At 44.8% G+C, this 15,000-nt stretch overlaps 1 protein-coding gene across 1 annotated transcript in view; it reads left to right on the top strand.

Annotated features, from left to right (window-relative positions):
* kifc3 (kinesin family member C3) overlaps positions 1–15,000 on the top strand; it is a 35,817-nt gene that overhangs the window by 9,962 nt on the left and 10,855 nt on the right. Inside the window, exons 2-11 of the mRNA XM_087175627.1 lie at positions 4,407–4,527; positions 7,286–7,428; positions 8,852–9,035; positions 9,269–9,357; positions 10,593–10,658; positions 11,571–11,720; positions 11,805–12,086; positions 12,210–12,383; positions 14,570–14,717; positions 14,872–15,000. Coding sequence (XP_087031753.1) covers positions 4,407–4,527; positions 7,286–7,428; positions 8,852–9,035; positions 9,269–9,357; positions 10,593–10,658; positions 11,571–11,720; positions 11,805–12,086; positions 12,210–12,383; positions 14,570–14,717; positions 14,872–15,000 — 1,486 coding nt within the window. The remainder of the gene's footprint in view (positions 1–4,406; positions 4,528–7,285; positions 7,429–8,851; positions 9,036–9,268; positions 9,358–10,592; positions 10,659–11,570; positions 11,721–11,804; positions 12,087–12,209; positions 12,384–14,569; positions 14,718–14,871) is intronic.

Genomic DNA, 15,000 nt, shown 5'->3' with positions numbered 1-15,000 from the left:
CTTCCAAACTCTGTAGACCCCAACACAAACCTGCAACTCGGCACTAACACCCGGATGAATTCTCTTATTGATTATCGATCGATCACACACGTTCTTACAGACTGAGCTGAAAAACAACACAAACGTTGTTTTTGTGCCTAAAACTGAAAAGTAAAAGTGAAAATGTTGATTGTCTGAAGGAGGGAATGTCCTGTCGTTTTCGAGAATCAGCTGTTCGCTGCTGTGATGTCAGAGCTCTGTTTGATATGTAGAGTTGGTCAAAGGTGTATTTTTTTGTACGAAGCCTTGTCCTCAGTTGCTCCATCTGTTGTGTTAATACAAAGTCAACACTTCCTGTAATTGTTTCAAATTAAAAGCTGTATAGCTTTTTAGGTGACAGAAACCTTTTATTTCTTAACAGGGTTTTTATTGTTGTTGTTTTATTGTTTTCATTTCCTGTTACTGGTGTTTCTGTTGTTGTCATGCTATTCAGATCTGCTAGCGTCTTTAGCAGTTAGCGATGACTTCTCTCTCTCCTGCTCTCTCTCTCTCTCTCTCTCTCTCTGCTCGTGTGTCTTATGATTAGTTATTCCTCTGCCTCCTTTAGTAATGATGACACATGGAATCAACGTTGTTTATTTGCTGTAATGGAGGCGAGGCTCAGTGTACTGGAAGTGCTCCTCCTCTTCCCTTCAGTTCCCGAGCACATGGGAAACCAGAGCAGCTACACGGTCCAGTCATGTGGCATTCAGTTAACCAATGGTGGAAATATGATCACTCAGTCAGTCAGGGACATTCGCCATTATAGAGCTGATCAGCTGTTGTGGTCCCGACAAAAATTGGTTTTGTATGTCAGACTCTTTATTTTGTACTGTAAAAATATTTAACATCAACTTACCTCTAAACCATCTCTTCTCATTTCCTCCCACCAGTAAAATCATTTTGGTGATAGTCAAACATTAGAAAGACCACTACCATCCAAGAACAGAGCTGAGATGAACCTTGGCTCCATCTGGTGGTCAGGAGGGGAATTAGAGGGGCGGGGCTTCTTACCTCTGGGGGCCATCTTACCCTGGTTTACCCTACAAGTAAAATTTAAATATTATATAACAAGGAGAACAGAATAAAATAAATGAGGATAACTTTGTGGCCGTCAAAGAGAGTAAAGAATTAAAATGATTAATCTGATGATGTATACACATTATATACTGGTATCAGTAGGTGTGTGTTTACCTGTGAATGTAAGTTTCAGTCATTCATGACGGACTCAGTGATGTGGTAGTAAACAGCTGCTTACCTGTGTTTGGTGCTGCGGTCAGTCGTGGGTTAAAAAGGCCATCTGCTCCCAGGATTAACAGATTACTGAGCTCATCCAGGCTGGAGAGGGTTCTGGTCTCAGATCAGGTTTCATAATCTCCGGTGTGCTCCCTCAGAGAGACTGTAGCTGGGTTATCTGCCTCCAGGTCAGTGTGTGGGCGGGGCCGCTCCACCTGAACCTCCTCAGCAGGTTATGTCAGCTCAGCAGTAGCTCGCTGGTTCTGTGTGAGTGGGACCAGTGGAGGTGAGAGGATGTGAGCCTGGAGGAGAGGCAGCATGCTGGGCTGGGTGGGAGCTCTGATCAACAAGAGCTGGCTGGACAGAGAGCGGCTCGGCCCCCCCTCAGAGAGGAAACCTCGCTGTGGACATGGTCGGGTAAGAACCGAGGGTCAGGGGTCATCTGATTGGTCCAGAGTGCTGAGGGTTCAGAGACTTTACCTGTGTATTTTTTTTATTGTTTATCAGTTTGAGTAGAAATGGTTCAAAACTCTGTTTTAGTGAGTGGTGCGTTCAGGTGCAGCTGTGTTAACCGGAGCCAGACGGTGCATCAGTATCTGACCTCTCATGACCCTGTAGTTCTGTTGGTTCTCTTCTTGTTGAGCATTAATTTACATCAGCTCCTCTAAACTGCTGCTGTTATCAGTCCTCATCCAGCTGCCTGTATTTATACTTACTGTATATTGGAGCTGAACAATTAATCAAAATCTCAATATGGTGAAGTGCAAAATCCAAATTCCAGGAGCTGCAGTTTGTAGATGAAGATCAAATATGTCACAACAACAGACCATAGATGAAGCGCTGTGGCTCTACAGATACTGCAGCTATAGATCATGTTCTCCAGACGGGAGGAAGACCAACAGAAATCACATCATCATTTTGTTCTGTGAAAATGGAAAAACAATCGTTCCAACTAAAACTGTGACTCATTGAAACACACTGAGGTCGTGATGTTTGAGTATCAGCAGGGCTGTGATTCGGTCGCAGGTCACAGGTCACAGGTCACAGGTACGAGGCCGCAGGCTGAGCACCGAATCCATCACAACCTCAGGGTGATGTTTCTTTTATACAACAGTTCTACGAGCCACATATTACTTCAATAAACAACAACAGATTGTGATTTGTTTATTTCATCATTTATTTGTTTACACCAGCACAATTAGTTCCAACTGGACTGTTGCTAAGCAACACATAAACAAGTCCCTGACAGTAGCTCAGGTGTTCCTGAAGGATCCACCTTCTTCCTTCATCCTCTCCTGACGACATCGTTTCATTCAAACCTTATTTCTGAAATATTTTCATCTTTGTTTGTTACAGTCTGAGATCGATAACGACGTTAATGTGACGCTGATTAACGTTGGTAGAACAGCTGTGAGGAGGAGGGATACGTGGAGTTAAAGGTCCCAGTGCTGTTGTTCTTTATATCAGCCTCATGGAATGACTCTCGACCAATCAGATCACTTGATAAGAACTAACTTGTCTCAGGTGTTTATCTTATTTTGTCCACAATGACAAATAAAGTGTCTCATGTCTTCTGTTGTTTTCTGGCGTATCTGCTGCCGCTGACTGACACACCAACGACATCAGTGATTAGTTCCCACACGTCGTTTTTCTTCTTCATGTCTCGTTGAAGACATCGTAGAGAATAAAGAGTCTGAGGACTGAGACAATCGTCTTTCCTCTGTTTAGTTTAAAAGGTTTAAAGCCATTTTGTGAAGTGGAGCAGAAACAACTCTGAGCTCCTGGTTGTTGCAGGATATTTGCATAAAGTAGAGTCTGAGTTTCCCCTGTGGTGGAGCTGGAGGCTCAGCGGGGGGGGGGGGCTGTAAAACCAGGTGAACAGCAGCCGTCTCTGTCCCAGTCAAAAACAGTTGACAAGAAGACAGCATGGCTCCTTTTTATTCTGAGACTTAATCACTTTATTCCGACTCTTAATCCATTGGATGCTGTTCGGTCTGTTCAGTGGAGCAGTCGGTCCAGAACTGACCTCCGTCTGTCTGTGTTCACAGTCTGGACTGAAGTGTTGACTGCTCCAACCTGGATCTGTGTCTGTCTGTCTGTGGACCAGCTCACCTGGTCCAGTGAGTGATCTGAAACCTCTGATCCAGGTGTGACTGAGTTCATCAGGTGTATTCAGACTTTGAATTATAGAGTGAGACTCACTCAGATCCAGACGGACTCTGATCCAGATTGTCTTCAGGTTTCTGCTGCAGGGACTTAAACCTGAAAGTCTTGCCTTTGCTGACCTCACCTGGTTGCAGTGACGTACAGGTGTACACTGTGACATCATCATTGGGTGTGATTACAGGTCCTGCTGACCACACCCAGCTGCTCCTAGCTGTAAATGTTCTTATTTGTGTGTCAGTCCGTCTCTTTACTCCCTCTCTCCTCTGTCTGTGTCTCAGCTCTGAACTCATTGGTTCCTCCTGAAGACGTAAATATTTAAAAAGCTGTTTCCTCGAACAGCTGCTCATTGTAGTTTTTACCAAACAAACAGGAGGAATTACAGCATTTGTTGGGGACTACTTTCAGTGGTGGATTAATCCACATTTGGAGCTGTAGTGAGTATTTGGGGCAGCAGGACAGTGTGTGTGGGAATGAGTATAAACTACAGTGTGTGTGTGTGTGTGTGTGTGTGTGTGTGTGTGTGTGTGTGAGACCGACTGCTGTTATTTGTGTCTAAAATCATCCTCCTGGAGTGAAAACTCAGACCTGAACACACCTGAAACATGTTGATCTGATTCAGTGCGACTTCACTTTCTGATGACATCATCATCTCTGATGTCCCTCCGGAATAAAAGTCCAGAAATCCACTTAGAAACCAAAAGAAAGAAGAAGCTGCAGAACTTCATAGAGAATCTTCCTGGTTTTAATTTTTCCTTCAGTCTCACAGTGCTCCAGTGACAGTTGAACAGCGTGATACACTGCAGACAGGAGCTGATTCAGCTGCTGCTAACGGACAGTTTGATTAGATATAAACAACAACACATGCACAGGAAGAGAAATATAATATTATAGATTTAAACTCTGACAGTAGAATCAGTTGATTTGCAGATGGAGTCTGGACTGTATCGTTCAGGTGTGACGTGGTCTCTGTGTGTGTCTGTCTGCAGCCGGTCCAGCGGTCCAGCGCTCTGCTCAGCCCGGCGGTCATGTTCGGCACAAGAAAGACCTGGGACCTCGGCCACGCCCCCTGCCTGCAGGAGCTCTGGAAGAAAGACATTTCATTGGACGGTGAGTCAGACGTCTGCTGCAGAGGAGGAGGAGCTTAGACTGAAGGGACAAAAAAAAACACCAGCATGGCTGCATTTTTGGCATGACAGGGGAGTGAGAGTGTGTTAGTCTGAGTGTGTGTGTGTGTGTGTGTGTGTGGAGGCAGGCGAGGTGAGTCATACCTGTTATTAATGAATGGAGCTCGACAGGCAGAGGAACCAGAGGAGTGTGTGAGGGTGCAGATTACAGAGGGACGAACAGGTGAGCTGAAAACATCACCTCTATCTGTCTGTTTATTTATTTATTCATGTGTTCATTCGTGTTTCTCAGCTGATCGTTTTACAGTCAGAGTCTCAGGACGGATCAGGTTCACAACACTGCAGCTATTGTCAGAGAAACAGAGAGAGAGAGAGAGAGAGAGAGAGTTTCTCTTCATGTCCAGCAGGTTTACTGATTCATGTTTCCATGAAAGTCTTTTCTCACCTGAACCTGAATATTAATGATTAAAACTTCAGGTGTGTGTAGATCTGCAGTGGTTGATGGACTGAATGAATTTGCTTTGATATTGATAATTGAATATTCATTGTCATTTAAGTCAAACATGTCTCTGGTTCAGTTTGAGGACTTCCTCTTTTATTTGATATTAAACTGAATCTCTTTGGTTTGAAGACGTCACCTTCAGTTCAGAAACTCTGCTGGACATGTTTCATGTTTTTAACCTTTTATAGACCAAATGATTAACTTTAAAAATAACCAGCAGGTTAAATGATAATGAAAGGATTGTCAGATGCAGCCAATGATCCATATTTTTTATACCCTGGTGTCTTTACACTTAATATTTCTGCTGTTGTTAGAGCGTTGTGGGGAATATTGCAAGATTATTTTTTTCTTAATGATTTTCCACAAACCTTTATTTCAATATTACAAAATAAAATAACATATATGGGGATCTCCTGTAATGTGTCTGTAAGGTCTGGACCTTTCCTTGTAAAGAGCTTTGAGATAATGTTTTTAATGATCCGGTGCTACACAAATAATATTGAATTGCATTCATCCCAGAACCAAACACAAACCCTGAGTTTAATTTAACTAATGAAATGTATTTCAGACTGAAGACAAACAGCTGCAGAAGACGACTGAACATCTGTCCAAACATAAGATTCGTTATCTTGATTAGTCTCTGATTTGCTGATTATCTTTGATCAGGTCTTTAGTCTAGAGTGACGTCTTCACTGTTTTCACTCAGTCTGAACAACAAACATGACGAGAGTCCGACTGTAGACAAGAACATTTAGAGTTTTAATTGAATCTGTTTATTTACAACAAACACACATCAACGAACCTTTCTGTGGTCAGCAGCTGACGAGTTTCCATCTGCACCTGCTCTGAAAATAAATAATGTGACGGTTCCTTTTAAATATGATTCATTTCTAGAATTTTCAGCACATAAAACACATAAACTCTCAACCACATGACTCAACAACAAAGGAAGGGGTAAAAGAGAGGATTGTGTGAAATGTGGCAGCATCAGCATTGGTACAAGTAGTGGTGGAAAGAAGATGGATGTCAACACCGTAAAAAAAAACAAGTTACATATGGAGAAAACAGGACTCGGCCAGGAAGAAATTCTGGACCAGGCCTTTGGCCCCGCCCACCACCTGCTGGCTCCAGGTGGACAGGTGAGAGAGCAGAGAGCATCAAGATGGTGAGAGGAGGAAACATCAGAGAGACTCAGCCTCATGTTTGAGCCTCAGTCAGACCCAGACTCAGAGGAGGAGTCTGAGACCAGAACCAGAGACATGCAGACGGATCAGAACCGTTAGCGTAGTTAGCATCTTTCATTTGTTTATGTTGTAGCTTGTAACTAGGAGTGGCTGACGCAGTGTTAGCGGTTGTGCTAATGCTGCTGTACAACTGTAGGATTCATAATAAGAATGGTGTCGACAGAGGTGGGGGTGGGGGGGGGGGGTTGTAAGAAGTAGGTCCTGCAGGTTAAATACACAACGCCAACAAGAAATGACAATTGTCGTTTGGTTTGTTACGAGTCAGCAACGAGTGTGTGTGTGTGTGTGTGTGTGTGTGTGTGTGTGTGTGTGTGTGTGTGTGTTTTTTCTGCAAGTGTCAACATTTACTGTGTCGCCCTGAAAAAGCAACACACAGCGTTTTCTGAGTGTGTGTGTTTTAATCCTTGTTTCTAATCCGTCAGTATGTCGCAGTATTTGGTTTAAAGCAGGTTTTTCCTGAGTCTGAGTCCGAATGTGCAGGTCTGAATACCGTGTGTGTGTGTGTGTGTGTGTGTGTGTGTGTGTGTGTTAAGTCTGTTTAATGCTCAGATTTTTCCCACAGAGTGCAGATTGTTCTCAGGTTGATAAGATTTGAGGCCCTGTACACTCTGGCAAACTTGTGACACACACACACACACACACACACACACAGGTTACTGTATCAGCATCTGTTATCACCTGTTATGTGGTCGGGCTGGTTCCTGTGGTATTCAGGAGGTTTACTCAGGAGGAGGGGATCGTCTCAGAGCTGATTCAGGAGAAAAAACTTGGTCCAGGTTTTTTCTCATCTACTTTGTTAATCATTGATTAGCTATAATCTGATTATAGATTAGTTTACATTCGTCCTCTAAGAGATTTACACTGTTTCACATAAAGATGTACATTTGGTGTCTGGTGAGCTGGACGAGTCGGAGTTTAACCAACAACAATTACTGACAGAAGAAGATAAAACCTGAAAAAGCTTCACTCTGTTTGTCCCTCCTGTGTGTCCGTAGCGAGCTCAGTGGACTTCCTGATGAGTGATGGTGAAGACGACGGCTCCTTCCTGTCTCTGCCCACCGCTGCCTTCTCACAGCGCCCGTCTCTGACCGCAGAGCTGACCGAAACAAACGCACCCAGCCAGCAGCTGCTCATCCAGGTAACGCACATTATACACTGCAGCAGAGGAGGGGCACAGGTCCTCCTGAAATCTGATTGGTCGACCTGTTCCCTCCACCAGAGTGTTGACTATTATTGTTGGAAAATCAATCAAACAACAACTAAGACACTCAAAACCACCACTCAAAGACTCAACCTCCAAAGATTCAAAGCCACCAGGGACTCAAAGATTCAAAACAACCAGAGACTCAAAGATTCAAATTCACCGCCAGAGACTCAAAGACTCAAAACCACCAGACTCTCAAAGATTCAAAACAACCAGAGACTTAAAGACTCAAAACCACCACAGAGATTCAAAACCACCACAAAGACTCAAAGCCACCAGAGACTCAAAGATTCAAAACCACCCCATAGACTTAAAACCACCAGAGACTCAAAGATTCAAATTCTCCACAGGGACTCAAAATCACAAAAGAAACCAGAGACTCAAAGACCCAAAGCCACCAGAGACTCAAAGATTCAAAACCACCAATGACTCAGATTCAAATTCTCCCTGTAGACTCAAAATTACCAGAGACTCAAATATTCAAAACCACCACAAAGAATCAAAGCCACCAGAGACTCAAAGATTCAAACAACCAGAGACCCAAAGATTCAAATTCACCACAGAGACTCAAACTGTTAATCATGTTCAGTTTATTGTTGCAGAGAATCAGGACTTATTTGGGTCTGAACACATTTTTACTCATTAGGCAAATGCGTCACTCTCTTCATTGTGTGTGTGTGTGTGTGTGTGTGTGTGTGTGTGTGTGTGTGTGTGTGTGTGTGTGTGTGTGTGTGTGTGTGTGTGAGAGAGAGAGAGAGTGCTGACTCACAGCTGACATCAGTACAGTCAACATTCAGCTGAGTCTCTTTCCACCTCAGGGAGACGTCACTTCGCCACATCTGTAACATCTGTAACATCTGTGTTGATGCGGTCTGATGTTGTAGTGACTCTGCAGGTTGCTGCTCTCTGTCTCTCATCGATGTTGCTGTCAAACTGTGTTTTCCCTCTCTGATGTCCTCGTCTCTGTTCTGTCCTCCATCTTGTCCGTCTTTTCCACGCTGTCCTCCTCCTGCAGAAGGTTACCTGGTCCTGCTGGTGGACGCCTGCCAACGTAAAAACACTCAGTCGTTTAGTGGCTCATAGTTTCTGCTGCAGTGACTCAGAGAAATGTCCCCTGGTCTTTTTGCTTTCTGTACACGTTTCCTTTTTCTTTCTAGTCTTCCCTCTCCTCTTCCTGTCTTCCTGACGTCGTAGAGCTGTAGACGTGTTTGAAGAAAAATCAGGATTCCTGAAGCTTCCCGCCTTTAGAAACAGTTCGTTCCACATGAGTGAATAAATGATGTTCACTCATGTTTCTGTGTGTGTGTGTGTGTGTGTGTGTGTGTGTGTGTGTGTGTGTGTGTGTGTGTGTGTTCAGACTCTACAGGACAAAGTGTGTGAGTTTCAGGCTCGTCTGCGCTCTGAAGAAGTCACTCGTCACCTGCTGCTCCAGCAACTGCAGCAGCAGAGCGTCCAGGAGAAGTTGTGTGGAGGAGGAGGAGGAGGAGGAGGAGGAGGTGTCCAGACGCTGCAGGAGGAGCGGCTGTCGGCCCCACCCACAGGTGAGAGCAGAGATTACAGCAGGAGGAGATGGTTTATTTAAATCAGCTGTGGGATCAGACCGCACCTGTCCATGAGGTCCAGGTTCTAAACTGAAGATGATGTCAGTGTCAGACGGGTGAAGATTTCACCACAAGTAGTTCTTTGACAATGGTGCAGCAAGAGTGAAACCTGTGTGTGTGTGTGTGTGTGTGTGTGTGTGTGTGTGTGGGTGTGTGTGTGGGTGTGTGTGCAGGTGAGAGGGCGTTGCAGCCCGGTGATCAACCTTCAGATCGTCTCATCTGTCCAGAAGAAGAGCAGCTCGTTACTCGGCTGCGCACACAGGTAAAGTCCTTTGGGAAGTCGTTAACATTTTAATAAGCTACTGTTTGTTTACTGGTGACAGTGTAATGTGTTTACATTGTCAACACACGTTTGTTTATACAGCAACATTCAGACTAAGATGAAGAAGATTAACGTGTCACTGAAACTGCTTTTAAAAACAAAAACTAATTTGAAATTTGAATAATTAAAAACATTTTAAGTAAGACCCATTAGGATAAAATTAAACCAAGTAAGAAACTTTCTCTTTAAGATGAAAACTTTCTTTAGTCTGTATCTGTTTCCATGGAGACTGTCAGACTGTCTCATCACCAGCAGCTGAAGCATGATGTTCAGACATTTCTCACTATCACTGTGATCCTGAAGGAAACAGGAGGATTCTCAGAGATGACTCTGCAGACGTCTCGTAGTTTGGAGTGAGTTTGTTTCTCGTCTTTGAACAAACACCTGGAGGTTGAAGGTCAGGTGATCCGTCAGCTGTCAGACTGAAGTGTGCTCATCAGCAACACATGTAAAATCAGTCTGACACTTTGACAGCTTGGCTTTATTCTCAGTCAGAGCTTCACCTCACTGAGCTGCTGCAGGTTTAATGAGGTTTCTCTCAGCTCAGTGGATCAGAAGTGACTCTGTGTTTATGTGTGAGAGCAGGTTGAGTTTCATTGTTCGACTGCAATTAGACAAAGAGGAAGTGTTACATCATCAGACCGACTGTAATCAATATCTGTCATACACCGGGTGACAGTTCACAATTAACTACAATACACAACACAGTTCAGACGACACGTGATGTTTTAATAAAGTTTGATTGAAAACAAAGTGGGAATTTGTAAATTCTTCATTTAATGATTGTTTGTTAGAAATGTCTGAACCACTATTGGACGAGATGCCACAGAGATTTTCATGCTCATGATAGAAGCTTGAATATCTTGTATTCTCGTATTCATATTCATATATTCATGTTTCATATTCGTCACTCAAAGTGGAGTAAAAGGTGAAAGTTTAAGAGGTTAAACGAGATGTGTTGGTTTCCAGTTTCATATTTCAATTCATGTTCATGTTTCCTGGTTTCAGGGAGAAGGAAACTGAAGATGTTGCATATTTTAGTTTTTGAGAGGAAACAAAAAATGTGCTTGGATTTGAATACAAGATAAATGTGCTGTTGGGGCTGCCGTGATGAAAGCGACGGTTTGAACCTGAGGTGATGATGTTGTGTTGCTGTGGTGTCTTGGTCTCTGCAGGTGGAGGAGCTGGAGGAGAAGCTGTTGGATCAGACTCAGGAGGTGGAGAGACTTCGCTCTGAACTGGTGAGACTCTGCTGGACCACATTCCTGAGGAACCCTGGGAAAAAAAACCCTCAAAGCGTCCTCACTCACCTGAACCTGCACTCAGACCTTTACAGTAGTGAGGACCAGAATGTCCTCAGAGAGCAGAAATACAGATCCACACAGTCTCACATGTGGAGTATAGAATATTATTTCATTCAAGAAGGTGAAAACAGAGTTTAGTGTCTGTGAACTTAGTTTTGTAAAGTTGTACATTTAGTTTTCTACCTGTAAACTCACTTTTGTAAGTGTGTGCAGTCAGACACAGGTTCGCAGGTTCACTTTCACAAGCTGATTAATAAACCCCAAAGATGATCAATCCTTCATTAATGTGTCAGAGCAGGGAGAGAGTATCTTTTCGGTTTTCATCACTGGTTTTTGGAGAAAAACATCTACTGCATCTCAGATCAGAATAAATGGTTCTAATGTTTATTTTAACATTGTTTTGTTACACTGCAGGTGCAGATCTGGTGTCTGTGTCGAGGCACCCTCTGACCTCTGTGTGACCTCTGTTCCTTATGTGCACCATATATGATGCTGTTTGAGCATAACATAATCCCATAACAAATACACACAGACAGGGCATGTACAGTTTCACAGTTTCCAGATCCCCTGAAACCTCCATGTTCCTTCATCTGACCCACAGATCTAATATCTGTGGATCTACAATCCACTTCAATAGATACGGGTCAGACATTCACAGCACCTGTACAAAAGTATAATATTTTACAATATTTTCATTTTTGTGTTTTTTGGCTCACTTTACGAAAAGTCATAAAATTTCAGGATAAAAGACATTTAGGGTCTTTTTACTGCTGTCAAATGTCAAATTTGCCCCTAACAGTATTTAAGGGTTAAAAGGGGTTAAAGCGGCTGTGTCCTCCTGTCCTGCAGGGGGCGACAGACCTGGAGAAGCAGCTGGAGCTGCTGGTGGTGGAGAACGAGCATCTGAAGCAGGAGCTGAAGTCATGGAGGAGCTCAGAGCTTCAGAAGCTCGACGCTGCTGCAGAGAGCTGCAGCTGCAGCCACTGCCCCCACAGTCAGGTGATCACCACACACAGGTACACACACACAGACAGGTACACAGTCAGGAGCTGCAGTGCTCTAAACCCTGACTCTGTCCTGCAGGATGCGGAGTCCCTGCGGAGGGAGGTGTCCCGCTGGGAGAGCCAGGCCCGGCAGAGGGAGCGGCGGCTGGCTGAGCTGGAGCGAGAGCTGCTGGAGAAGAGCTCCAGGGTGGAGACGCTCCACCGACAGCTGGACGACTCCACCCGGCAGCTGGACGACGGACGGAGGCAGCTGGAGGAGGCGCGGCGGCGGAAGGGGGAGGCCGAGCAGACACTCTCCCTGCGACTGCAGGAGTGCGAGGAGGAGCTCGCCAGACAGGCAGCGGCGCCCCCCAGAGTCAAGGTGAGGAGACAGTGTTCGAGGGAGGGGGTCAAACATCATTAGTTCAGTTCATCTGCGGTCTGCTGTAGCTGCTCTGTGTTTATGTGCGAGGTTGTAACGGCAGCTCTCGTTGTCATTGTTCAGTATGTGACTCAGAAGGTGGAGGTGGAGTCGGCCGACTCTCAGAAAGCTCTGGCCGAGATGCAGACGAAGAACGCCGCCCTGCAGGAGCAGCTCTCCGTCCAGAGGCAGCTGCTGAGGGAGCTGGAGACGCAGCTGCACGAGTCTCAGAGGACCTGCGCTCAGCTCAGGACGCAGGTAACGTCACCTGTGACAGTAACGCTCACCTGCTGCACATCTGCTTCTTGTTTCCTGTTTCCTGTCTCAGTCCCAAACCGATCCAGGTCACAGGGAGTCTGCTCAGTCAGCGTTTCTGTAGTTCTGACTCCTCCAGAGTCGGATGTTACAGATGTTTCAAGTGTGTCATCATGTGTGCCCTGTACAGAGAGATCTGCGTCTCACTTTATTATATTCATAGTAAATATTTCAGCTATAAATAAACAGATTTAGGTTAAAGCCCAGGAAACAGCTGGATCTGTAACCTCACTGTGTGATGGAGCCACAGCTGTGTAGTGAGGCAGGTGATGATGACTGTGATGAAGGAGGTTGGTGGATAAACAGACTTCAGATCAGACTTCAGACTGAACCCCCCTCCCCCCTCCTCATCTCTACCTTCTCCTCTGTGCATGCGTTCGGCTGCAGCTGTTCACTGATCGAGGTCGTCTCTGCAGCCTCCTCTCCAAAGCCGTCGGCAGGGGCAACAGTGAGGTGGTCTGCAGGTTGTCCAAGGTTGGCCCCACCTCCTCTCTTCTCCTGTGACATCACTGAGTTTCAGAGGTCACAGTAACCCCTCCTCTCCCTGACGTCTGACCTTGAGCTCAGGCTCCAAAGCTGCAAAACAAAACCACCAGTTGATTCTTTTCACCTGAAAAACAAAGTCTGCAGTTGTTTTTCAGCCCTGAGTAATGTCTGCAGGCTGTAATAACACAAGGAGCTCCTGCAGTAAAGTAGGTCAGCCTGAGAGAAAAGACCCAGGGCAAAGCTTTACCTGAGCGTCTCACTGCTGCACGTTCAGCTGGTTGTTTTGAGCTCCAGGTAACGAGGCTCATAGAAGCTTCACGTTTCAGAGGAAGTGATGTCGTTGATTAATTATAATGATTTAATAAGTCAAACTACAGGATCAAACAACAGTTATATCCTGTGTAGAACTGAGATTCAGTGAGAATTAAACATTTAGTATCAATTAAAGCTGTTAACGAGGTTTCTCAGTTTCTGTTTCAGTTTATTACTGACGTGCAGGAATGGTCAGGATGTGGTTTAACTGGTAAACTGGTTTTACTGGGAAGCTTTGGAACCTGTCAGACTCTGTGAGCTCTCCCAGTCTGTGATTTGAACCCGTCCCATTAACTTTCTCTCTCCCAGTTCTCCCAGTTTGTATCCCTCCACACCAGTAAGGCTGCGTTCACACTACATTTAAACTGGATTAGTTCCTGTGGTGTGAGTGAAGCCTCCCAGTGTCTCAGGCTCCTCGTTTCACCTGTGTGGTCAGTTCACCTGTCTGTAGTTTGGTAGTTTGTGTTGTTGTGATGCAGGTTGTGGGTTTGTCCATGATCCTGAGTTTAACCTTCACGTCCAGGTGAGGTCGACTCGTCCACAGTGACATGAGGTCGTCAGGAGTTCAGACCTGCAGGACGTCTCTGATTTAAATTCTAATTTGATACCAAAACAAAACTCTATTGACCTGTTTAATTTGAAAGTCAAATGTTAAACCTTAAAACACGAACGGCCACGAAAGAACTTTGTCTGAGTAAATACAGTTTAAATTTCTAATTGAAATCAGGAAGTGATCAAATTATGGATCAATGCCTGTATAGATCAGACTTGTGAGAATGACTTTACAGAGTGTGTGTGAAGAACCAACGGAGTGAAACAGCTGTTGGCTGTAAAGGAAGAATCACGTGATCACATGACTGATGAGAGAAGGAATAACCAATCAGAGGCGAGCGTGAGCATCATGTGACCGTGGAGCAAAAGAAGAACGAAGAACATGTAGAATTATCATTTTTAAAAAGTCACTTTATTTGTGTGAAATCTTTAAATCTTTAGGAATAATAATCAACAGTTTCATATATTTATAAAGTATAAATATAGAAACAGGGATGAAGTGGAAACTAAACTTTGTCAGAGAGTTTAGATCCACCCTGACGGGAGATTTATTCTCTTTGTTTTTTAGCTGATAAATAAACAAAAACAGACAAAGTGGTTTAACATCATATTAAATGTTAATGATATAACTCAACAATAACTAATCAAGCAGCTCATTAAGCAGCTCCAGGTTCACTCCACTCTGGTTCTGGATCTCCTCAGCTGTTATCAAAGTGTGTTGTTGGGTCAGCCGGTCCTGTCTGTCAGCCCGCTCTCAGACTCTGGGTTCTGTCCTCCAGATCCTGGTCTATGAAGGAGAGATGGAGCGGGCTCAGGGTCAGCTGGAGGCGGAGATGCAGAACCTGGAGGAGGAGAAGAACCGAGTGATCGAGGAGGCGTTCATCAGAGCGGAGAGCGAGATGAAGGCGGTCCACGAGAACCTGGCAGGTCAGACCACTTCCTGTCTGTTCCCTCCTGTCTTTGGACCAGTGATGTGTGTTGTTCTTGTCACAGTGTGCGACTGATCAGGTGTGTGTGTGTGTGTGTGTGTGTGTGTGTGTGTGTGTGTGTGTGTGTGTGTGTGTGTGTGTGTGTGTTTCAGGAGTGCGTATGAACCTGCTCAGTTTACAGCCGGCGCTCAGGACTCTCACCTGTGACTACAACTGTCTGAAGAGGCAGGTGCAGGAGTTTCCCTTCATGCTGGATAAAGCCATCAACGAGGCGAAGCAGG

This window comes from Seriola lalandi, unplaced genomic scaffold, assembly GCF_002814215.2.
Source record: "Seriola lalandi dorsalis isolate HSWRI2012SDOR001 ecotype SW California unplaced genomic scaffold, Sedor1 jcf7180002054478, whole genome shotgun sequence".
NCBI lineage: Eukaryota > Metazoa > Chordata > Actinopteri > Carangiformes > Carangidae > Seriola > Seriola lalandi.
This window is presented reverse-complemented; position numbering and strand designations above follow the sequence as displayed.